This window comes from Helicoverpa armigera, chromosome 21 (assembly GCF_030705265.1).
Source record: "Helicoverpa armigera isolate CAAS_96S chromosome 21, ASM3070526v1, whole genome shotgun sequence".
Taxonomy (NCBI): Eukaryota; Metazoa; Arthropoda; class Insecta; order Lepidoptera; family Noctuidae; genus Helicoverpa; species Helicoverpa armigera.
The window spans coordinates 8,833,662-8,859,111 of record NC_087140.1 but is presented as its reverse complement, the minus strand read 5'-3'; the positions used below and the strand labels follow the sequence as shown (position 1 = coordinate 8,859,111).

At 34.8% G+C, this 25,450-nt stretch overlaps 1 protein-coding gene across 2 annotated transcripts in view; it reads right to left on the bottom strand.

The window, feature by feature from the left end:
- Nucleotides 1-25,450, bottom strand: part of LOC110377058 (facilitated trehalose transporter Tret1-2 homolog) — a 40,457-nt gene that overhangs the window by 12,194 nt on the left and 2,813 nt on the right. For both annotated transcript variants that reach the window (XM_021335746.3, XM_021335747.3), the window contains exon 2: nt 12,340-12,557. In XM_021335746.3, the coding sequence (XP_021191421.1) occupies nt 12,340-12,457 (118 nt within the window). In that variant the 5' untranslated portion in view covers nt 12,458-12,557. The remainder of the gene's footprint in view (nt 1-12,339; nt 12,558-25,450) is intronic.

The following is a 25,450-nucleotide window of genomic DNA, read 5'->3' as shown; positions in this document are numbered from 1 at the left end:
GGGGTGACGTCGCAGACCGCTTCGGCTGTTTAAAAGCCTCGGAACACCATGAGGTGGTAGTATACGAGGACAGAGGGGAAACCTTGAATTTCTTTTAAGTCTGCGGAAACCCTACAGCGCTGCGGGTTGTTCGAAAGAGATACCGCGGCCCTGGCACATGAAAGGCCTACGACGGAACACGACGGTTTTTAGTCAGTAAGAGTCTGACACTCCTTCGCCGCTGCTAACCCACAGCGGGAGGGGTCATTTGATGATTTTTGACGTCGTTAAAAAAAAAAAACAGCCGGCGTCCCACGAAAAGTCCAACTGCGCAAAGCAGGTCTGAGAGAGCCCAGCAAAAACCGCAAAGGAGCAAAGGAATACCACCAGCAAAGAGGAGCACGCTCGTGCGCGGAATCGCCTTAAAGCTATCGGTTCTTTCCTGAGCGCCATGCTCCCATCGGTCAGTCGCAAATCACCAACAGCGAAACAGGAATCAGCAGTGGAGCGGTTTTTCCGAAAAAAGCCCAAAGAGCCCGAGTCGCCGAAGCCTAAGCCTACAAGAGCGGACAAGGGGCAGGTCGCCCACCGACTCTCGCGATGTGTTTGGCACCACGGACCATGTCAAAAGCGCTTTCCTGGAATACGTTGCACTTGTAAGGGCCACAAAGGAGGTAAACCTTAGAAATTGCAACAAGATCATGCTGACCTTCCGTCGAGAAAATGAGGGTCTGCTCCGGGTATTACTGAAGAACGCAGAGGCGGCGGTAGACGACAACGCCAACTCCCAAGTCATTGCAGGGGAAATGACGGGGTCGTACATGGCCGCCTACAGCGCAAAGAGCGGTTTCGCGGCCCTGGACGAAGAGGCAACGGAGCGAACCGGCAAAATAAAATTCCTGACGCCACACGATGACCCGATAGTAGTTACCGCCAAATGTACCAAAATCATGCTGGAGGATAGTATCCTTGAAATGGCACAGACCGTTTCTGGGACCTCAGACACCTCAGCATCGATGGAAGCTTGGGCGGTACCCAATATCAGATGGGTAAATTGGGTGCCGGGGTGCGGCAAAACTACCTGGGTGGTGAAACACTTCGACGAGAGGAGGGATGTCGTAGCCACCACAACAACTGAAGCGGCCAAAGATCTAAGAGGAAAGCTTGCGCACCAATTGGGCGATAGAGCGAAGACAAAGGTGCACACTATGGCCTCAATTTTAGCCAACGGGCTCAATCCAAATGAGAAATGTCACCGCTTGACGGTAGACGAAGCTCTCATGAACCACTTCGGGGCCATAGTCATGGCAGTAAAGTTGTCTGGTGCAAGAGAGGTGGTCCTCATCGGAGACGTGAATCAGCTACCATATTTGGACAGGGAAAATCTTTTCCCATTAAAGTATACCCGTCCATATCTGGTGGCTGGCATCACACAGGAGCTGCTCTGCACCCACCGTAACCCAGTGGATGTGACCTTCGCACTCAGCGTCGTCCACTCCAAAACGTCGCTGTCTCATGTTCATTCCCTGAGCTTGAAGGGTTTTACAGGAGCGCAAGTATCGATCACTGCCCAAAACACCTGGCTCATACGCAAGAAGAGAAATCTTCTTTTATTAGCCAGGGATACGGGTCCGGTGAAGGGTCGCGTACCTTAACCATTTACGAGGCTCAGGGACTGACATACGACAACGTCGTCATCATAAACACTAAGTCCAGGAGGCTCCAAATTCATGACCGCGTCTCTCACGCGGTAGTGGCAGTGTCGAGATATACGGCTAGCTGCGTCTACTACACAGATGACGCCGACGATGCCACCGGCCGCTTCATTAAGCGAGCGATGGACGCGCCAATAAAACGGTCGTCGAATACAACCTCAAGACGGCCATGCAACATCGAGACTCCACTGTCATGTTAGCCTTACTAGCACTCGCAAAGTCCCTAGTCGCTAGCGGGAAATGAGACCAATCCCCAATCCGTACCTGTCCCATAATCTTGTGAAACTAAGTCCATGCGTATAGTGTTAAGTATTGTGTAATAAAAATTCTGTATATACTATATATATAAATATTTAAAATAAATACATAAATACGTGGTGGACTCACATAGTCTTAAGACTAGAAGTCAGTAGACATAAGTTTTTGTGAGGCCAAGACGCCGAAAATTATAATTAAGTAAAAAATGTAAATAAAAGCGCGGACCCCCAAGTCTGCGGTAAGGTTTTATTAATAAAAAAATAAAAAACTTTAGCGCATGTACAATCGTGAAAAAAACTGTTATTTCCATTTTTCAATTAACCCATGTATTTATACACAAAACAATCATAGACACTAAATAAGAAACTAAACAATACTAATAAAACTCAACAACAGTAACAACGAAAACTTTTGTAACCGACTGCACTCAAGACAATATTATAGACGAGTAAGAAACACTAATGAAAAATTGTAAATGATTCCAAACTTTCAAGGTCAAAATCTATTCCTCTTCTCCTATGTAGTTTAAAATAATTTGATTTAAAACCCTTTGAAAACCCTGAAAAACCCTTTCAAAGGGTTATCTACTTCAATTGGATATCATCATGAGCCGGTAACATCTTGTACTAGTTAACTTATTGAAAGGGTTACCCTAACGTTAGGGTTTTGAAAAGGTTAACACTACCAAGAGATAACACTTTTATTGACTGCAGCCATATTACCTGTAACACTTTCGAAAGAATTAACTTGTATTCGGGGTTGTACGGTCCCTGCATATAACAGGTTTGTTTTTAATATTATTACAGTTCTATATGTCTAGATATGTGTTATTCTACTAACATTTTAAATGCGAAAAAATTGTATGATGCGGATTTTTGGTCGTCTTTCACATAGGTAAAAACTACTGGAGGGATTTTGATGATACTTGGCATGTAATATAATATGTAGGTTTTCTTTTATTCATGGGAAACTAGTTCCTTAGGGACACAAATTAGACTGAGGGTGAAAGCTAGCACAAAGTAGGTATACCTAGGTTAAGGTAGCCTAATCTTTCAATTTATAATTTCATTACTGTTCTTAGTTCCTGGTTCCTAGGTAAGTATATCATTCGTCACTGCCCAATCTACCACAGCAACAAACACAGGTGACGCGTAGATACAATCATTATATATAATTATCTAATAGCAATACAGACAAACAGACGTCCACAGTTCACGGCACATGCTATATTTAAACTCGGCTATATTTAGAATTGTTGCCAAATTGCTATGCGTTGATTTTTTTGATAGCGGCTACTGAAATAACTATGTTTCTAACGAAGGTTTTAGGGATTCAAAGCCTGCCGGGGCTGCGGGATTGTTCGAAAGAGTTACCGTGGCCCTGGTACCTACATAACGGGCTTAAGAAGGAACATGGTGGGGTTTAGTCAGTAAGAGTCTGACACTCCCTCACGCTGCACTCACAGTGGGGTCATCTGATGATTTCCCATAAAAAGTAGGTATTATGGATTACCGACCAGATGAATTAATAGCGCGACCTAGTCAAAAATACATCACTCGAGAAATTGGGTTACTACCTAGGTCATCATCTACCTAGCCTTTTCCCAAATAGGGTCGGCTTCGAGTCTAGTCGGATGCAGATGAATATCAATCTTCACAAGGAACGACTGTCTATCTCGTATAGTATTGAAATAACGCCTACCTAAGTACATGCAAATAGTACTTATGTATGATATGAAATAGTGGGCGTTGTTATGACATTGGTATCTATTCAGACAGCTGTGTGAAAATATGTTGTTGTTTTTCTTGAAATCATTTCATTCCTAAGATTAGCAGTCACACTAAAACCATCTAGAATTCTAGATGGACAAAATGACCCATAACCTAAATTACCTTATCATATTTTTTATTTCGTACCATAGACTTATTTATAGCTAATTCCTGGTAGAAAAGGTTACATATCATACGCAAAACCGCTAAGTACCAATTACGCTGTGTACGCAAATATTTTTAACATAACAAGACAAATACAAATCACGTCACAAGAACTAACTTATTAACTATTTACACTACTTATTCTACAGCTGACAATAGTGCAATTTAAACAGCTGTTGTTCGCATACAAATTATATATTAATCATCAGTTTGAAGCAAAATGGCTGACACCTTAGTCGAGCGGCCTTGACAATGAATAGCGGAACTATTGTAATTAATTTGTAACAATAGATCATTTGAACATAATTTGGTTTGGATGTTACTTTTGGGGTCTATCTCTATCACATTATACATAGTTAAGTATATTATTATTAAAATTATGATGTTAATGAGATAATTTCATAAAGAATAGATATTATAATCATGAAAGATGGTAGGGACATGTGGATGTTTTACTCTTTATGCAAAAACCGCTGACCGGATTTTGATGAAACATGACAGTAACACAGATTATACAACATAATAACAAAAATACTCCTTTTTATCCGGTTAAGGAATGTTATTTCCCTCCGGAAGCGGGTACAATCGCGAAAAACCTAGCAGGTACGAATTGTATGATAAAGTCTTGATAAATGGCTTATTGTAATATAGTAATAACTTTATTTTCGGTTATAGAAAATCCATAATATGTTAGTGTTATTAAAGTCAGCTCAAACTACTAATTCTCAGAAATTGCTTAGCCGAATAATAAAATTATCTAAACTGATATAGAAAGATACCGCCTCACTCTCTCCTTATGACTACATATTATACCTCATTGTTTTAAATACCAATCAAACTATAGGTACTGTTTGTAATTTGACCTTTAAAAAGTCGTTCACACTTTAGTCCATACTGATTTATTTAGATTGAATGAGGTAAATCACAAAAACTATGTCCTTGCACGATGCTACATAGCGGAAAATATTCCTAAACAATTTTCAGCTACTATGAAGTGATTAAAATGCATAGCAAGCATGATGTGGTCATATGTTTTTGTTTATTAGTAGGGCTGTCAAAGAATAAAATATTAAGTAGGTAGGTAGTTTTCGCTTGCTTACTTTTCTATAACACTACAATATATCCCTAGTAGATACTACAATACTAAGACACAATGATTTTATAAATAATTAGCAATAAAATAAATATTTATTTTTAATTTTTCGAGATTATAACTTTACATAAAAAGTCTCTTTTGTCAATTAATAACTACGTACAACTTTATTAAAGTCCTCGGTTAAAATGAATAAATGCTTTAAAAAGTAAACACACAATACTAATATTTAAAAGACTTAAATTCTGTAATTTATTATGAAGTTGATTAAGAACTTTGACAGCCCTGAGTACGCGTAAAAGATTTCAATCGTGCAAAAAGATAAATTTCTGCAAAATGTTTAACTATAGAAACGTGTTCACAAGCCGATGTGTAACATCTATGATATGATAACTTTAAACCATCAATATCTTGATAAAAATCATATCTTATTTACATACTGTCTGTTGAAGATTGCGCTCGATCCTCGATACCACAAGAGGCTAAATCTCACGCATGGTATAATATTTTGACATAATCATATCAGTTTATCACGTAAGAGTAGAGTAGGCAGAAACGTGAATAATATATCTCTTTATTTTTCCTAGAACTTTAAGTATTGTAGAGGAAAAATAAGACATACTAATTTGATGTAGAGGTACCTACCTACTATGATATTAGGAAAGAAACAATGACTTCTCTTACTTACAACCAGTCTAACCAAGGGGTATTGGGTTACCCAGGTAACTGGGTAATGGGTTGAGGAGGTCAGATAGGTATTCGCTCCTTGTGGCACACTGGTACTCAGCTGCGTCCGGTTAGACTGGAAGCCGACCCCAACGTAGGAAAAGGCAGACGATGATCTCTTTCCAACATACCCAGGTTTTTTTAAATATTTTCACAGGTTTATACACGATATAGAGCAATTATTTCGCACCTAGTCATGGGCCAAAGATTACAATAACATCAACCAGTAGGTGCTTTGTCAAACTGGCAATTATTATAATGACTAATTTCCCTGTTCGACTGTAACCATTTACGACTATCATTTATGATTACCTGACCGTCCAATCTTTTTTTTTACTCATACTTTTTTCATTCAGAACTGACTCAAAAAAGGAGGTTTTCAGTTTAAACTGTATGTAGGTTTGTGCGTGATTATCTCACGTTTTTGGTTTACTAAATGTAAAAGTCAAAATGATTTTTTTTGTTTGTCTGTTTGTTTGTATCCTAAAGGCTCTCAAAGTATGTACATATCCGATTTGAAAAAATCTTTCACTGTTGGAAAGCTATACTCTTCCCGAGTAACATAGGCTATATTTTATGTAGGAACGGGCAGTAGTTCCCACGGGACGCGGATGAAACCGCGGGATAACACCTAGCATTTTAAACACGTATTTTAAAGTATTTGCAGTTGTGATGATTATTCCAATGATTCATTGATAGATAACTACATTATCATTGTCTAGATTACAGTTTCCATGTGGATAAAACTTCTACACTCTAATGTCATAAATGTGAATGTTTTTTACCAAACATATTCGAAAAACTTAGGTAACTTTTTATCCAGGTGCAGGAAAAGTCCAATAGGGTTCTATTGCCCCCAAACTATAGAAATTCCTCGATCTTAATGTTCATGTATTTATTAAATACTTTTTGCAAATAATGTACAAAGGACCCCTAAGGCGCCCCAGGCATTCTCTACCAGAACTCTCGCAATGAGAAAAACATTACATTGACATACTTATCAAAGTATTTATCTAAATAATTAAGATAACAGGTTTTGCCTATCTCTCGCATTAATTCAAAACTAATTAGCCATTTCTGTTATTGTCAAATATTTACCTACAATAACTCATTCAATTTATTGCACGACTGATAAGCGAACTTATTTGTTTGTAAAACATAGCACGTTTATCAGGAACCTAAATTTTTTACCAGATCTTGAAATGCCCATATCGTTCCATGGGTGTTGTAAGAGGCGACTAAGAGAACTTTGGAACCAGGGTAAGACATCCAGCAACCACCAGATGGGCCAACCCTCAGATGGTGGGAAAATATCACAAGGGTTGACATTAGGCTACAGGACATAAGGCTGCATGCAAGCCGGTAGTAAAAAAGGAGCGAAATCTATTAGCAATATGTCCAGAAGAGGAAGACATTGCGCCGACCCCAAATGAAGTCTTGGGAACAAGAAGAAGATACCTTAGTAACAAGACTTAATGTGGCATAAGCCATTTGTAAAATTTTATTAAAATAGTTTCATGTTTTTAGGTGGAAATACATAGGTAGGTTCATCACCTAAATATCTATTCGAGCTTAAGCTGATCATAGATGATTTCCACGTTTATAGAATGTTTTTAGTCACAAACATAACAAATGTAGGTACAGTCACTAACAAAATATAAAATATCTGGTTTACTACTTAAGATAAATATGTAACTGCGTATGTGGAGGATAACAAGATTACAAAGTCATAATTTAAAATTATGTAAAAACATTTTTATTAGTGCTTGATATCGTGTATTTTATTAAAATAAGAGTTTGCGGTAAAACGGTGAGAAGTCAACAGTTTTTCTGTGATATGTAACTTCTGTCAAATATTGAGAAAAACTTTAATATTAGTTAAAATAAAAAAGACTGCGCTATTCATAACTTTTTTATTTAAATTACTTACTTTTCAATGTTTTCTTTCACTACGAATCAAAATCAAAATGTCCATATTTTCAATTAAGCAATATTGCATTTCTACCAATGTTTTTATACTATTTAATAACTCACATTTTAAAAAATAATAATTATTATGATCTATGCTGACCTTTTTACTATATTTATGGTATGGATAACCTTTTTTATAGCAAAATATAAACGGCCCATGATAATCTTTGTCGCCCTGCCTTATCTTAACTTTATTGGAGGTCAAAATTATATAATGGAATAAATAATAATCATATAAATATATATCATTTAATGATATGATTACTTTGATGACGAGTGACAGTTATATGGCTCTGAAAACGTACGTATAGAAACTTTTTAAGAGAAGTGGCGTTTGAAACCATAGAGATAGGATTTAATTTTCTTACGTTGATTGAGCCGGGGATTTTAATTATTCAATTGGTATATGGTATTAGCACATTGTTTACCGAAAACCTAAAGGTCCGTTTTTTTTTTTTTTAGAAAACCACGGTTTACTTTGAAAATTGAACGTGAAAATTCATAGTAAACAGTTTTTTGTAAGAAAAATGACGTTTAAGTAGTCGGTGAACTTGGGCATAGGTAGTTACTTAACTGTCACTTCTCATTCACATGGGACATGGGATGATTTAGTATCCACTTGGATATTGCCGCTATCAGCTACTAGATAACGTAAGAGCATTTCCACCAAAAATAACTTTTTATTTCGAGTACTACTTACTTTATTCATAAAAGTTATCTCGGCATTGTGGAGATTCAGTAATGTTTTGCGTTGCTAACTTAGCTACATAAGTACTTATTATAGCTTTATGTTTCTGGCTATTAATTACTTTAATATCAAGCTAAGTACCTATAACTGGCTTCATTCTAGGTATTTAGATGCTTAGTTCAATGGTTCAAGTCGCCCTAAGTTTTTCTCTAACCATCCGCCCGCCCAAAAAATGCAACACTGAAGGCGTTTGGTACAATTATTGTTACATGAGCAAGTAATATTTGGCTCGTAACTTACATTAATTTCCTGTTTTCAATGTGTAATATTTTTACGAGTGTAATATCAAAGACCTTCAGATAGCAATAATAATTAAAACAAAATTAATCACGTCTAATTTCAAGTGCGTCATTATCATTTTTTTTTATATAAACAAAGATACTTTTCACCAGTTTCTTCCTAAAGCGTCTTTTTTTAATTTACCGAGCCATTGGTTACACTTTTTCACGGAATAATTTTCAACTGTAAGTGAATTTTCTAAATCGGCGAAGCTGTTTCGGACTAACCGAACATACATAGGTACATGCAGAGCTTTATTTTTACTTGAATGAATTTAGAACTACATGTGCATTTTGCGAATTTATTTATTTTGATAATAAGCAGACATTCCAATTTTATATAAAGCTCTACTATAAAGATAAGTAATTTGTCATAATAATGCTGACCATGATAATTTCAATACCTATCGGAATTTCGTCAAATAATATTTACATAGTGGAAAAAAATCGCTATCTTTAAATGAGGTTATCAGTACTAAGGCGTAACCAGTGAGAAAAAAACTTGTAGGAATAATTTGCGCGAAGTAAATTGAGATAAATATTTATGGGAGAGGTCGTTATTCCCATAAAAAAATATCTAAAAATAAAATGGCTCTTAAAGTCGTAATGTTATGAAAAATGCAAGACTTTTAGGTACCCTAGACTAACTTAAGTTTGATTTTATTTAACTAGCTAATTACCGTTCATACCGAGGGAACTGTTTTCTGCACTCAGACAAAAATTAAGTAGTCCATGTAATTTCTGAAGCTTTCAGTTTACCTATTAATGATGGACAGCTACTTGTGCATTTAAGTAAAAGATGTATATAGGTAGTATTTATTAAGGATATATCATCAGTAATGTAGCAAATTTAACAAGAGAGCATCTAAGAAATATTAAAAAAAAATCGTTTATACAATTACTTATTGCTCCATGCACCTGCACTTCATACATCAAAAGTGCAATATAAGTCAATAATTTACGACCTTATGTAACAGTGACTATATACAATATACTATATATATTATACAAACACTGAACCTTACACAATAGGACTAACTAATAAACTCCTAAGCTTTAGTACAAATATTTAGAACAATTGACAGCATTAACTTATCTTTACGCAAATAATTGTAGATTCTATGATTAGATACTCATAGTAGTAGTAATTTTAAAGAAAATACATCTGTATAATTTACTGTAACTATGTATATTTTTGTTATTTTACTTCTTTAGAATATCATCATAATCTTCACCCTTTTTATCGTCCCACTGCTGGGCTGCGGCCTCCTCTCACACAGAGAGGGATTGAGCGTTAATCACCACGCTTATAAAAGAATACATACTAACGATTAATTAACATTTCTGTATTTCGCGCAAAAAAAAAACAAAAAAGACCTGTTCTATATCCTTTTCCAAAGTTATGATCCTACATGGTACTTATAGCTGCTTTTCACCTGGGCAAGAAAATTGTTTGCATTTGGTTTTCCTCTATCAAGTTTTTCAGTAGAAATAATTTGAATGCGTAAACAAAGTGAATAAATAAAAGAGAGTACATAACGAATTAAGTACCTAATGTGACTATGAAAAGGGCAAAAGCCTTATAATTGATCCAACTTTGATACAATTTTTCTAGACGATAAATATTACTCGCAATAACAATTTCGTTGCTCACACTTAATTAATAATAGAGCATCTTAATCAAATGTACGTAGGCGCTTCCTCATTGAAAAATCGTACGTTCAACCCGTCCAGATAGACGGATGCCAAAAATTATGTAACCGCCATTTGCAACTGTCAAAAAATCGCGGGAAAATCCAAACAATCAGAGACAACTAGTTTATTTTTTTTGTATTTGTGACGTTTAACTAGAAACACACTGACATCTATTGTTATACGTTGACCCACGTTCGTTCATACATATTTTATTAAGACAATGTCCGACATTATGCATTTTTTCCACCTTATCGCTTATTTTATACTAGCTTTCCGCCCGCGGCTTCGCCCGCGTGGAATTCGGTTCACCCCTCCCGCTGTGGGTTAGCAGCGGTGAGGGAGTGTCAGACTCTTACTGACTAAAATCGTCGTGTTCCGTCCTAGGCCTTTTATATACCAGGGTCGCGGTACCTCTTTCGAAAAACCCGCAGCCGCGGCTGGCCCTGGCACTACTGGGCCCCACTGATTTCAAAACACCTTAAGACTTAGTCGCAGCGAACCTTAACACCGCGATACAGAAAAGCACAACGCCATCTATCGAGCTATCGGGAAGCTCGCGATTGAACAATGAGCTACAGGTTAAAGCGCGAGATATCATTGCACTTCTTACGTATCTTATAAAAAACAACGTCACCACGTTTTAAAAAGCTATCATTCCACTTCTTACGTATTTTAAAAACACATCGTTACCACGTTTTAAAAACACCCAGCGCCATCTATCGCATACCTCAAGAACTAAATAACTTAACTAATACTTATACCAATTAGTAATTCGTTGAATTATAGTTATTTCAGGATAAGTAGATGTAAAAAAAACAGTTAAGACCATAAAACAAATTGTACGTCATCCCTCGGGAATTCCTCATTTTCGAGGATTCATTATCGTATCATTTAGCTTCTAAAATATGTTCATATTCGTTTGCAATATATAAGTAGATGTAAAAAAAAACCGTTTAGACGATTAAACAAATTGTACATCATCCCTCGGGAATTCCTCATTTTCGGGGATTCATTATCGTATCATTTAGCTTCTAAATTTACATGTTTATATTCGTTTGCAATATATTACCTTGTTTTAAACGACACAGAGCGCCATCTACAATCCATCCATCAAGCAAACAATATTTTTGTTTTCCCTCGGGAATATCTATTTATTTCGGGATAAAAAGTACCCTATTATTTAATCCGGACTTCTAACTTTACGTCTGCAAAATTTCAAAGCAATCGGTTCAGTAGTTACGGCGTGAAAGCGGAACAAACAAACAAACAAACAAACAAACAAACAAACTCACTTTCCGATTTATAATATTAGTAAGGATCACCGTAAAACAATAATAATGTTGTACGAGGAATTTAAATTACCATTTCATCTTAAATGAATAATAACATTTCACGTATATAGCGTATTGGAAATGGTCGTTTAATATTACATGTACTATTATAATCGCGTTAACAGATATGTAGATATTAGTTAAATCAAGTTAAAATTCCTAGATTTTTTTACACTAATGAATAGAGAATTAAAGTCATATGTTTTAATCTATTTCAAAACGTCAGTTCTTATTACAAAACCCGGCTTAATCGAGACATCTTGTGAAGGTATTATGTTATTATAGAGTGATTATTTTACAATTCGTTCCGCCAGTATTGTCGCATAATTGTAACTTTAATCTTCACGTAAAACGTTCGCTTAAAACTATTAAAATTTTCTTTATAACACTACACTTTTAAATTCTTTATTCGGATTAAATTCGATAAGATTTTAATTCACATTTTAATCGAGCACCTTTAAATTCATAGATACCTAAACAACACCACTAAAATTCCAAATTCAAAAATTTCCCGCGCTTCAATTTGCACACACAATTTTTTTTAAACGCAAAGGCACTTCAATTATTCCAGCATGCAAACACTTTTAATTTAAATAAAAAAAAATACGTACCGATTCCGGCGATGGCATATTGCCGCCACAGCTGTCCTGCCTCCATTCTATACGCTTGCTGGTTGAGTGGCGCGCCGGTCTGACCAACCGGGTCGTAAGCGTAGTTCCTATCTTCCATACGTCAGACGACGTCACCCGTTGAGTTACGTTGCTCTGTTTACGTTGAGTTGGGCTCGAGGGTGGATGTTTGGCAAACACCCGATGTTCCGCCGCCAAGACTGTGGACAAAGACCTCGTGTTAACAGTCTGATGATTTGGGATTTTTCCCATAAGATTCCCATTACTACCCTTCATCTTCATCACTGTTATATCTAGCCATTAGGGGTTTGGCAAGGTAGATAAAATGTCATGTATTACCTAAGGCATGTGACCTAACCGCTTACGGCATTGCCCTCTAAGAGATTTTCTTTACATACAGTCTAATGACGTTTTTGTACATACTGTAAGGGGTAGTCATAGATATTTGTCTGAAGCGTCCCACTGTCTATGATTAACGTGCCGCCATGACACTTGCCAAGCGTGGAAATTGAAATGAGTTCTTCATTAGCTGAGATATAAGTGTCATAAAAAGACGAACCTAATTGAGTATTGAAATACGTCTCTTTAAAATCACAATTGTTCCACAAATAAGTAGTATTAATATTTATTACTTTATTCTCTTAACTTTAAAGGTTCATTAGAGAGCTATATAATAACTTTGCAAAATAATTGATTGATCATCAAACTACACCCTAACTTTAGGCACCTACCTACACCCATTCATTTTATAGTTTGCAAATCTCTGCCTACACTCTATATGCTTACAGGTTACTATGACAACTGCAAAAATATTTTTTATGTAATTTTCAGATTACAGTTGAATTACTTGAAGTGGTTAGCCATACGCTGCCGAAAGTAAATTTTGCAATACCCTGAGTATATTAGGATCTGCATTTTACAATTTGGAGAACGGAAAAAAAAACTTTCCATGGAAATAGCATATGCGTTGTATGCAGTCGTATTAACATAGGTTTAAGTACTCATAAACTTATGTTATCGATCAAATATTAAAATGTAGGATGATTCGTATTTCTTATTGATAGGATAATAAATACCAAAAGATAGAGTAGCTCAGATAGGCTCCTCGTAAAGCACTGGTACTCAGGCGCATCCGGTTAGACTGGAAGCCGACCCCAACATAGTTGGGAAAAGGCTAGGCAGATGATGATGATGAAGAAGAAATACCTACACATCTACTGAGATAAGGTCGGGAACTTTAAAAGCAGCTTAGATACATATGAAAGCTGCGGGATTGTTCGAAAGAGTTATCGCGGCCCTGGTACATAAAGGTCTTAAGAAGAAACATGGTGGGTTTTAGTCAGTAAGAGTCTGACACTCCCTCACGCTGCACCCTCAGCTGGAGTGGTCATTTGATGATTTCCCATCAAAAAGAAGATACCTATATACCTATACATTTGAGGTAATTGTAACTTTCCTTGACATTTTAACATGAGGGGTTTTTTAAAGAAAATACTGCGTCAAACCAAAAATAGTATCCTTCCTTGTTTTTATCCTAGACATTTCTTTAGGTAGAACATGAAGTTATTGCCTGGCCTAACCATAATAACCAATTAAAATTATACAGATTTTCCTTATGCAATAAACACATAATTTCATCACATACGTAAGTATATTTCCATACATCTGATCGGCAATGCATTTATCTGAATATTCACGTACAGTCAACTTCAGGTCAGTGGTAACAGTTTTATAGGAAAATCGTACTTATTGCTATTGAGTTAAGGTGCATGACAGTTACCACTGATGTGCAGTTGACTGTACCTACATACATACTCATTGCGTATATGTATGCCTGAGATAAATTACCCTGTGGATATCTCATGTATTTATTGAGATAACTAGCTGATAAATACCAGATACCACATATTATTGCTATCTAGCAATACATGCATGTTTTATCTATCATTAACTTGTCAGTCAGTTTTCGACTTTATCCTTATAAATACAGAGCTGAAAATAGTTGACAGAAAATTCCATTGCACTTATAGCAATTTTAATTTTGTTGCATTTTGCAATGAAAGAGTTCATGCAAAAGAGTAAAAAGTATTTGATTCTGCATAAATTAGAGAATTAATTTAACCAAAAGTAGTGTTCTGCCTTTTCTACTCGTTACTAGATCTATGGAACCATAGGTTACAAACATATAGACAGACCCAGTACAATTAAACTTTTTCGATAAGTAAGCATTTTATTTGAGGAAAATTTACATAAAAAACTCACAGTTGTCATAAAAATAAGTCATCCTATCCATATTTAAATATTTTCCTTAACATTTAATAATGTTTGAATATAGCTTTATCTTGCCAAGAAGGTTCGACGTGAGAAACATTTATCAGCTGTGTAAATAATTTTATAGTGCACAGATAACCCTCAATATGCGTGTTTTTAAAACATTGAGTCAATAATAAATCGTGGAAAGCTTATTTTAAGACTATAAATAATTAAATGTTGGGGCCTGATAACGTTGTATTTCAATCTAATACAAAGAAATTATATTCTACTAGCTTTTGACGTCGGTTTCACCCGCGACCCGTGGGAACTATTCCACACCCCCTAATAAAAGCCACTGAAATAATTTTCAAATCGGTCTAAATAGTTCCTAAGATTAGCGCGATCCTGAAAATTTTACTGCATATGTAACATTTAACAATTAGTCACATCAAATAATTCGATTTCAGAATGTGGGAAATTAATAGATTTTTATTATTTTCTATCGAATTATTCATTCCCATAGAAATCAATATAGTTCTTTTTATATCTATGCATAAACCATGAATTTAACTTCGCAAAACTTATTTATAAACATAATAAAACAAACCCATAACTTGAACCTAATCAAAGACAATCAGTATTCCGACCACAGACAATACAAGAGCAACCTACATGCACGCACACCGGAAGCCGCGAGATGAATAATGGCGTCCAAAAAGTTTCCGCTTTCCTTCTTCCTATGTATTAATTTGACATACTATACACGACGTGAGAGATTTGCCTCTGAATCTTAACGTTTTATTTAGAATTCCTTAAGGAAAATTATTTGCACTGTGACCTAGAGGAATACGTACTTATTTTATTTTTGGAGATACTGCTCAGTTATATACAAACAAAGTATTGTTATTTAGCAACATTTCTGCAACTTTCGACTGTTCAAAAAAGCCTATATCCTTTCCTAGGCTGGCTCTAGAAGACATTTTTTAATTGGTTCAGCAGTTTTAGCTTGTAGACGGAGTTATTTTCCCGTTTATAATACGGGTATTTAATGAGGATAAAATAACGCAATGTACCATGTTCCTACATGTGAAGATAATGTGGTACGTAATAAAGGACACAGGTAGGTAAATGTCTCAGAAACGTGTCTAAGAATTCCTGACTTTGAAGATGTTACTAAGTTTGTAAGAAGAGCAAAATTATTCAAATTGTTAAGCTGCTGCATAACCTTTGAGAAAGTTATTTTATAGTTCCTATATCTGCGTATCTACCTTGAAATATGATTAAGTTTCTGCATACCTACACTTTGCACTTAGTTAAAGTGTGGTAATGGTAATGATAATTCATTTCAATCTGATATAATTATAACGTAAGGTGAAGAGGTCATTATAAACAATCACCTGTTTACTAACTTTGCAAGTACCTAGTTTTTATTGCGATTGAAAATGCAATAACTATAAATTAATAAAAATGTAAACAAAACGGGTCTGTTTTTAACATCATTAAGAAGTTTCGTATTATCTATTGAAAAATGTATTTGATAAACGTGAATACATACCAATTTTTATGACAATAACTCAATAAAATATAACACTGTAACGTGACTGTTTGCTGTGAGAAAGATTCTAGGCGCTAGACATTTTATTTCAGCAACTAGATTGTTACTGGCCAACCGTTATAATGCACTGCAGAATGCATTATAAAAAGTAAAAAAAAAAACGTTAGATCGAATCTGTAATTCTGGATAATCTGTAAAATCTTTAAACTAATGAAAAAATTGCGTGCAGATCAAGGTAATTCAAGTATGAATCACTATATTTCTGCTTACGTCACTTTTCCATAGGTAACAGGGAAATAATTACAGGGCAATTTTGTACATCGCGCAAATCTACAAATGACCTTCACACTCCCTTAATATGTCCTATAGCGAAATATAAATTTATAACTCCGCTTCTAGTAATTTCCAATTACCTAATACTGGGCGTTTTTCCGGTTTCACCCGCGGCCCGTGGGAACTACTGCCCCTAACGGGATAAAATATAACTTATGTCACTTAGGAAGAGTGTATCTTTTCACTAGTGAAAGTTTTTTTTTAATTCGCTGAGTTGTTGCGGAGCCTTTAGGGTACAAACCAACAAAATAGGTATTTTTCCTGTTTATAATATTAGTCTAGAAAACTGACCATGCCCAAGAAATTCATAGCATTTTCTACCTCTCTGCATTCAAAATGTTTCTTTACCTACTACACTGTTGTAATAGCTTCGTAAACAATAAAAAGTGTTAAAGGAGCGTGAATCACATAAATTATAATAATTAAAACATGATTATTCATTAAATTATACGGGTTTGCTTATTCATGACTTGAAGACTTGGGTAGGGCAGACATTGTTTCAACCTAACGACTTTGTAATATCCAGACTTTTATTATTGTCTAGGTACGTCTAGGTAACTAAGAACAGGCTTTATCATTAACAAAAAATATAATTTTCCGTCCCCATAGAAGATATTCTGGTCTTAGTGGGTTGCATCGTTATGGTATAGCCTACTTATTAAAACCTAGATTGTATATGTTGGTATTTTTTAATCGCAAATCATGTTTTTTTTTCATAAAAATAGAATAGATTTTATTTAACCTGTCAAAATTATCTGAGCAGCGCTTCAGTTGATATGTATGAAAAAACATGTAGGCGCAATTTCAGTATCTACCTGAACTAGCCTCTTCCCGTAGTTAAACCCGTGGTTTGAGTGAATAACTTAGCCTGTAGTTAAACTGGTTAAAACTATCTGAACCTTATTCCTTAGTTATAAAACTATCCCCACACCAAATGTTACAAAAATCTCAGGCAATTTCAAAGCATAAAAAACTGGCAGACGTTTTTCTCTTTTATAACATTGGTATAGAGAATGACACATACAAATGCATTTCCCTAATCTAAACGAGAATTATGTACCTACTAACAAATGAAGTCCATTTACTATGGAGTACCTATACCTACATGTATAATAACAAATACGAATCATAGGTACGTTAGACTGCACAGTGGTAACTGTCATGCACCTTAACTCAATAGTAATAAGTACGATTTTCCTATAAAACGGTTACCACTGACTTGAAGTTGACTGTACACATGGGTATCTTCAGTATTCCATGTCATTTTACTCTATCATTTGAAGAGCTTTTAACACAAGTGTTTGCATGCAATCGTTCGTAGCATTGCAAAAATCTAGGTAATCTACTTAGTTACCGGGATTTTTTTATTTAGATTTAGGTTACGTGTGCATACTTTGAATGTATAGAAAAAAAACCGGCCAAGTGCGAGTCGGACTCGTGCACGAAGGGTTCCGTAAATTACAGTTAAATCAACCTATCTCAAAAACTATAAGAGATACTTTGATCAAACCAAAAATCGTTGAAAGAGTTAATTAGCATGCATCACCTCTATTTTTTTTAGAATTTTATACCCCGTAGTTATAAAAATAGAGGGGGGGGGACATACTTTTTACGACTTTGAGAGCTGATATCTCAAAAACCGTTCACTTTAAGAAAAATGTTTTTTAGAAAACTTTATATCATTTTAAAAGACCTTTCCATTGATACCCCACACGGGTATGTACATCGAAAAAAAAAAATTCATCCCTCAGTTACATGTATGGGGGGCCCCACCCCCAATTCTTTTTTTTACTATTTAGTGTCATATTTTTGTAGCGGTTCATACAACACATATTCCCATCAAATTTCATCACTGTAGTACTTATAGTTTCCGAGTAAATCGGCTGTGACAGACGGACAGACGGACAGACGGACAGACGGACAGACGGACATGACGAAACTATAAGGGTTCCGTTTTTGCCATTTTGGCTACGGAACCCTAAAAAGACGTTTGAAATTCAAAATGCTTAATGTTAGGTAATCATCTATATTCTTGATACTTAATATAATAAAGAGAAAACATTTTTTGTTTGTTGTTTTGTACCTAAAAAGCCTCCAAAACTACTGAACCGATTTGAAAAATTCTTTTACTGTTGGAAAGCTACATTCTTTTCTAGTGACATAGGCTATAATTTTTTTTAGTTGTTCCCACGGGACGCGGATGAAATCGCGGCAAAACGGCTAGTGAATTTATATAGGTAGTGTAGAATTGTTATTTAATGAGAGATATTAATAATTATTATTATCTAAGGCGCACCCCGCATTAATTAATGAGCTACCTACCAGGGATTATAATCAGCTGACTTATTATCAGAGTGGTTGATAATTTGTCAGCTTGGTAGGTACTTTCACGTGACCTTACATTTGCGAAGGTACCTAAGCTTACTGAAAGACTTATTCGATAAATGGTCTGTCTAACACTGATTACTTTTTTCAAATCGGTCAATTACTTCCTGAAATTGGTGCCTTCAATCAAGCAAACAAACAAACCCCTCATATATTTATGTTTTCCTGTAAGTAATTTGTCGCTGAATAAAGCTATACTGACTTCTGTTTTTCGTATACTTACCTAGTAACAATTTAATCGATTACAATATCTCTCAATCGATAAGAAGTGCATCGGAATATCGATAAGGACCTGTAATTACTGCAGTAGTACGAAAGCTTCCTTAATTAATTTATGATCGTTAAGAACTTAATTAATGATGTATGTATATCTAAGAATCATTTAAGTATCATTTAGTGATAAGATTTTCTATGAGGATTGTGGATTAGTTAGCGCCATATCTGTCGAGCAAAAACACATAGGAATGTGATAAAAAGGTGTTTTTTTGCCTAGAGCTAAGTTATGCATAATTTTGACGTTTGTAAGGTGCTGATTTTCAGCTAGGAATACATTTCGATTGTAACATTATAAAGTCTTACCAAGGGATATGGGTTGCCCGGGCAGCTGTGTTGAGGTGGTCAGACAAAAAAAGCATTGGTTCAGCGCATCCGGTTAGATTGGAAGCCGACCCCAACAAAGTTAGGAAAACGCTCCAGAGATGAAGATGATGATTGTATTCTTATTAAAAAATCAAGGATAAACTTCTTAGTTCACCTTTTTCTTCCAGTTGTTTACAAATAAATAATTGTTATTTAAGTGGGCATTTCTCTTACTCGTGCCAACGAATATTTTTGATCATAAGATTAGGTACGAACACAGAAGCACGTAAACAATAGCTGATTTATAATCTAACTTACTATCAGAAAGATTGTAATCTACGACTATCAAGTGATGAGTCAACTGACGTATTTACCTAAACCAAATTATCTAATTATCTTTAAGTAACAGTTTCCGTTTGAAAATCCTATTTTGATGTCCATTTTCACCCACAATATAAACTTCAGTTTTTCGTAAAATATTTCGTATTTAAGAGGTTTTCGGACATTTAACTTGACGTGGTGAAATTGGCCCAAATGTTTTGGTGTAACCCTCTTCTCTAGCATATTATTGAGTATTCAGTTTGATGGATCAATTCCAGAAAATTATCTACGTTATTGCTAATTATCATAACTATAGCTTATAAGCACCGTCGTGGGCAGGGCCTGCATAATGCATGTAAATAATGACATAAGACAACAAATATTAATAACCAAGCAAGTGCATAAACAAACGTAATAGCTTCCTAGAGATTGCCCGTCCATAATGCATATTTGTTTACTAATTGTTGAACATAATACTGCAATTTATGTGAACCTATTTGAACTGTGTTGTGGGTAAATCAAAAAATTGTAAGTTGCACCATTCAACCATAGCGATAACCAGCCGTATATAACCGCCCATTGGTCAAATCGGCGTTTTGACAACTGAAAATGGTTCGGTCGTTGGTGTTAAATAAGTAGTGCAAAGCTCAACGTTTGGATGGTTGTTAGATACTCATTCAAGCTAAAACTTTTTACACAGATGCGGGAAGAAATTTCATCGGGACCCAGATAAAATCGAGGGAAAAAGTAGTTACAAAATTAAGTTGTGAATCGCGTCTTTCTATTCGAGATAAACTCGAAAACTACTGGATGGATGTCAATGGTGTTCTCACACATAGAATGAAGATATTTTATGACGTACGTAATTTATATCCTTATTGAGGCAATGCGCCACTTTCGAATGATGTAATGCGAAAATTATACATACATTACCATTTACCAAGGTCACAAATTTAAAGATTAGACAAGATTTACGCAGACATGACAACTGTTAATAGTTTGGACATCGGCAATTAGCCGAAGATAAGGGAATTTCCATTTAATTACATCAAGATTATTCAATTTAAAACCGATAACATCTGACATAATTGTAGCAAAAACACAGCACAGAATTTGATAAAAAAACTGGATAACTCCGGTTTGTTATTAGCAAGTAGCTTCTTAGAACTTTAATTAATCTTTCGTTAAAAGCAACGTACCTAAAAGACAATTTTTCCTCATAGGTATTATGTGTAAAAACTGTGTGGAAAAATAGCAAAAAAGGTGTTAATTTTGCATGTTAATCTGTTTATGTGTACCTAGTAGTTTAGTGGTCGTAGAAAACTAAAGAAATAAAATAATAAAACGTAACCATTGGAAAAACTTTAGCAACCATTAAAAAGTGACTAGGTCAAATATGAAAACAAGTCATAATAAATGTACCTTTACTTTCTAAGTATATCTTGGATATCAACGACTGAGTAAAACATCTTGAGGAAACCTGGGCTTTAATAGCTGAAATTGCCAAAACCACGTCCTGCAGATGGATATACTTTTGATCACCAATAATTTGATAATAAATAAATATGCTAAACTACTCAATAAATGTACCTCTACCTGATAGTCTTGGCCATGCTTGATATAACGAAGATATTATATTCACAGCACACATTCGAGCTTACATGGCCCATAGCCATTGCTGTCATTTTCTTCTTTACGTCATGTCAAAGAAATTTATATATGGAGTACAGGGAAAGAAGTTTGCATACCTAAAGTTAATTCTTTATGAAAACAGGGCAACTTGTTATTAATATTTTATCAATACGTAACGTAACATGTAATAATAAGAATTGACGCACATATGTATATCGATTTGAAACGATGAAAAGAAAATATCTAGGTATACTAATATAATAAAAAGGAAACATTTGTTTGTTTGGTACCTAAAGGGTCCGAAACTACTGAAACGATTTGAAAAATTCTTTCACGCTTTCAAAGCTAGACAATATTTTATCCCGGTTCTCGGGAAAATGGCTAGTAATAACAGGTTCTAACTAATGTAAGTCGGTACTATTATTCAATAAACTATATTTAACTCCATTCGGGTTACCCAACAGCGAGTAAAAATAGGTTAGATAACGAGATAATATCTGCCAAGAAAATCACGTACACACGTATTGAAAAACTTGATTTTATCTTCAATCTGTCTTTTAAGAAATCAATAACTTCCTTAGAAGACAGATAGTATCATATCTTCTATATTTTCTTACTCTTTGCAATCTGATTTCCTCGTAGACTATCTCACTATGACAATTTTATCAATAAGTGATCAATCTTGATTTCGTATCGCTTCCAAAAACCGCATTGCATGATGAATGATCCAAATTGAATTAATTTAAAGACGATGATGAAGGCCAATATATGGGTTACTTACTTAAAATGCATTGACCTAGTCACCTAGTTAGTGTGTAAGTACTTAAAATATTGTAATTTTAGCTAGCACTTAAAAAAACAGTTTTGGTCTTCTGTCAATATATTATGTGAAATCTTTTCCTCAACTTATACATTGTTTAGGTATCTCTCGTTTCCGGCGGTATCTATATCTATCTATAAATCCATAGGTAATAATATGTTGTTGTTTGTAACCCAAAGGCTACGTAACTACTGAATAGAATCGAAAAAAATATTCACTGTCATAGGCTATATATTTTACTACGCGAGTGAGATCGTGGAAAAACGGTGTGTATAATACAAAATTCTAGTAATTTCACAACTCGCCTAATCAAGCAAGTTTGCCTGTAACATGCGCACGAGTGTGATCCAAACCACACTATAAATAAAACTTACATGGTAATAAAATTCTAATATATAACTGATATAGTACCAGTTATAATATTATGTTAATCATTGCAACTAGGTATCTGGTTCTATTTACATTATAGAAAGAAAAAACATAAACAAATGAATGCACATTTTTATGCGTATCTCTAATTACTCTATTAGTATAGATTTTCAATGATTTCTCACGGTTGTAATTGCTTGGAGACGATTTTTCTTGAGTTGTTTATGTGATTGCTAGATTATGTAGCGTGACCCGACTTTAACATGGAAAATAACAGTATAAGTAGCCTACTAGGATATTTTTTTTATCTTCAGGCTTCGTAGGTTCACGTAAACTTTTTAACGGGGAAATTTTGTTATTAGAAGGCGTTTTCCATATCTTGAAGAGCATATTAAATGTCCTATCTCTCTTCAATCCTGTCGAAGTGCCCATTGGACTATGGGAGTAAGGGAATAAAGAGTTAAACTGTGTCTATGCATATGTAGCTGACCAAAAATCATTAGTACCTAGGTATGTTACAGAAACTTTACTAACTTTCTAATCAAATACACATTGACATTCGTCATTACTATTTTCGTTACCATAACTACGAAAATAGACCAAGAAAATGAAACTGACTTCTTTCCTCTTATATACGCAAGAAGCAACATTCCACAAACAAACTACGAACACATTCAGATTATATAGGTACAGTCACCACCTCGGATAATGATCTATTTTTTTCTGATAAACCACTTCACTACAAGATTTACCAACAAATAATAAAGATAAGAATAACACGCAAGGATTTATCGACATAATCTTTATATTCAACAAACAATTGTAAAATTTATACTTTATCGAATTAAATATTGTAATTTTCCTTTCGACTGCCGCTTGAAACACTAATAATATAAAGACGGAAAATTTGTATTTATGTATGTTTGTTTGTAATGGATAAACTCAAAAACTACTGGCCCGATTTCAAAAACTCTTTCACGGTTGGAAAGCTACACTCTTCCCGAGTAACATAGGCTATATTTTATCCCGGTACGAGTAGTAGTTTCCACGGGACGCGGGTGAAACCACGGGAAGACGGCTAGTAAGTATTAAAACTATCATGTATGATAATCTCAGATTTACTTTAACGATAATTACTTTTGCTGTTAGATAGTGTAATCAAATAATTCGGCAATCATATATATTTTATCTTGAGTTGGCCTAATGCCAAATATCCGTCAAATGGTTTTGATTTGTGAATAAATTAGATTGGTTTGAAGGTCATTACGGGAGGTCCGCATAAATACCTATTAGAGGGTAATCTACAAGTATAATGTATTGATTATTTTAGAGTATTATTTTTTCTTTTTAATAACAAGAAATTACACATTATTACCGAAAAGGCTTTTAACATTTCACTCATAACTGCAGTTAATGTATGTATATCGCTATAGCTACCATGCTTAAGCAACTATATTTTAATAAGCTATATGTAAGCTTAACATTATTGACGTTTCGAATGAGCTCTCATAGGTCTATTTGAAAAAAAAAATGGCTTCGAAAACTTTGGCCGAAATAGCAATAAAATCTTTTTTTTATCGCCTTGCTACGCCGTAGCAGTCGTAGCCAAGTGAAAGGTGAATTACGTGTTTGCATATCATAGTTTTAAGTAAGTTTTAAAAGATTACTCACGGCCACGACTAAACCAAGTCAAAAAAAAATACATGGAAATAGATTACCGCTTGAGGAATTAACAATTATAAATGCAGGTGTGCTGAAAGTAGTAAAAAACAAAGTTTATCTATACAAAAACATAATTTTAGGCGCCTACTTGAGCAGCTGATTACATTCCCATAGTATGAAGTTATCTGATACTGTCGCTGTTGATTTATTATATTTGTTTTTTTGGAAATATCGACGACTATATTATTCACCCGTGTTTATTTGTGCTAATTTAAGGTATGCCTATAGGTATCCGACTTAGCGGTCCCGCCAACTGCAGACTTATGGTTTGCAAAAATATGTTTTTGACCTTTAGAAAATCTTGGTTCCAATCAAAGTTTTCATGTACGTCTGATACCGGCTAAATACCTGATCTTTTCAATGTGCGTGCGGCCGACTAAAAGATTCCAATTTGCGGGTACTCTAAATTGTTACCTGTTTTTGTTCGCGTTAATTTAAAGTAAACTTTAAATATTATTTTTTTAATAGGTATAGGAATCGATGTAGTATTGAGTATTATGACCGCTGTAGTACTTTCCTTAACGTCTTTTTCCGGTAAAACTAGAGCACCTTTTGTTAAGAGATGATTTTTTTTTATGTTTTCAACAATCCACGATTAATTAACCTACACACATGTTAATCTCTGTCCAAATTAGTTTTACTGAATATCTAAATGCGTAATTAGGTATTTAAGAATATTTATCAGGGTTTGTGCACGTCACTGAAAATTCTACCTTTTGGTAGTTTAATCGCACTAATTACTAAAAGTGGAATTAAATAGAATTTAAATGTCAACTCGTCATGATTAATCACTTTGTAATCTTTACGAATATATAGCAAAGAGGAAATATTTTGTTCGTTTATTTATTTGTACCGTAAAGGCTCCGAAACTACTGAACCGATTTGAAAAATTCTTTCACTGTTGAAAAGCTACATTCTTCCCGAGTAACATAGGCTATATTTTAAATTTTATTCGGTACGGCCAGTAGTTTACACGGGTCGCGGGCGAAACCATAGGAAATTGTCTGGTAGTAGTAGTACAAATCTATAATATAATATTATAAAGTTGAAGATTCGAGATTGTTTGAACATGCTTATTTCAGGACCGAAGACGAACTTCACCGATTCGAATAAAAGTGTCAGGC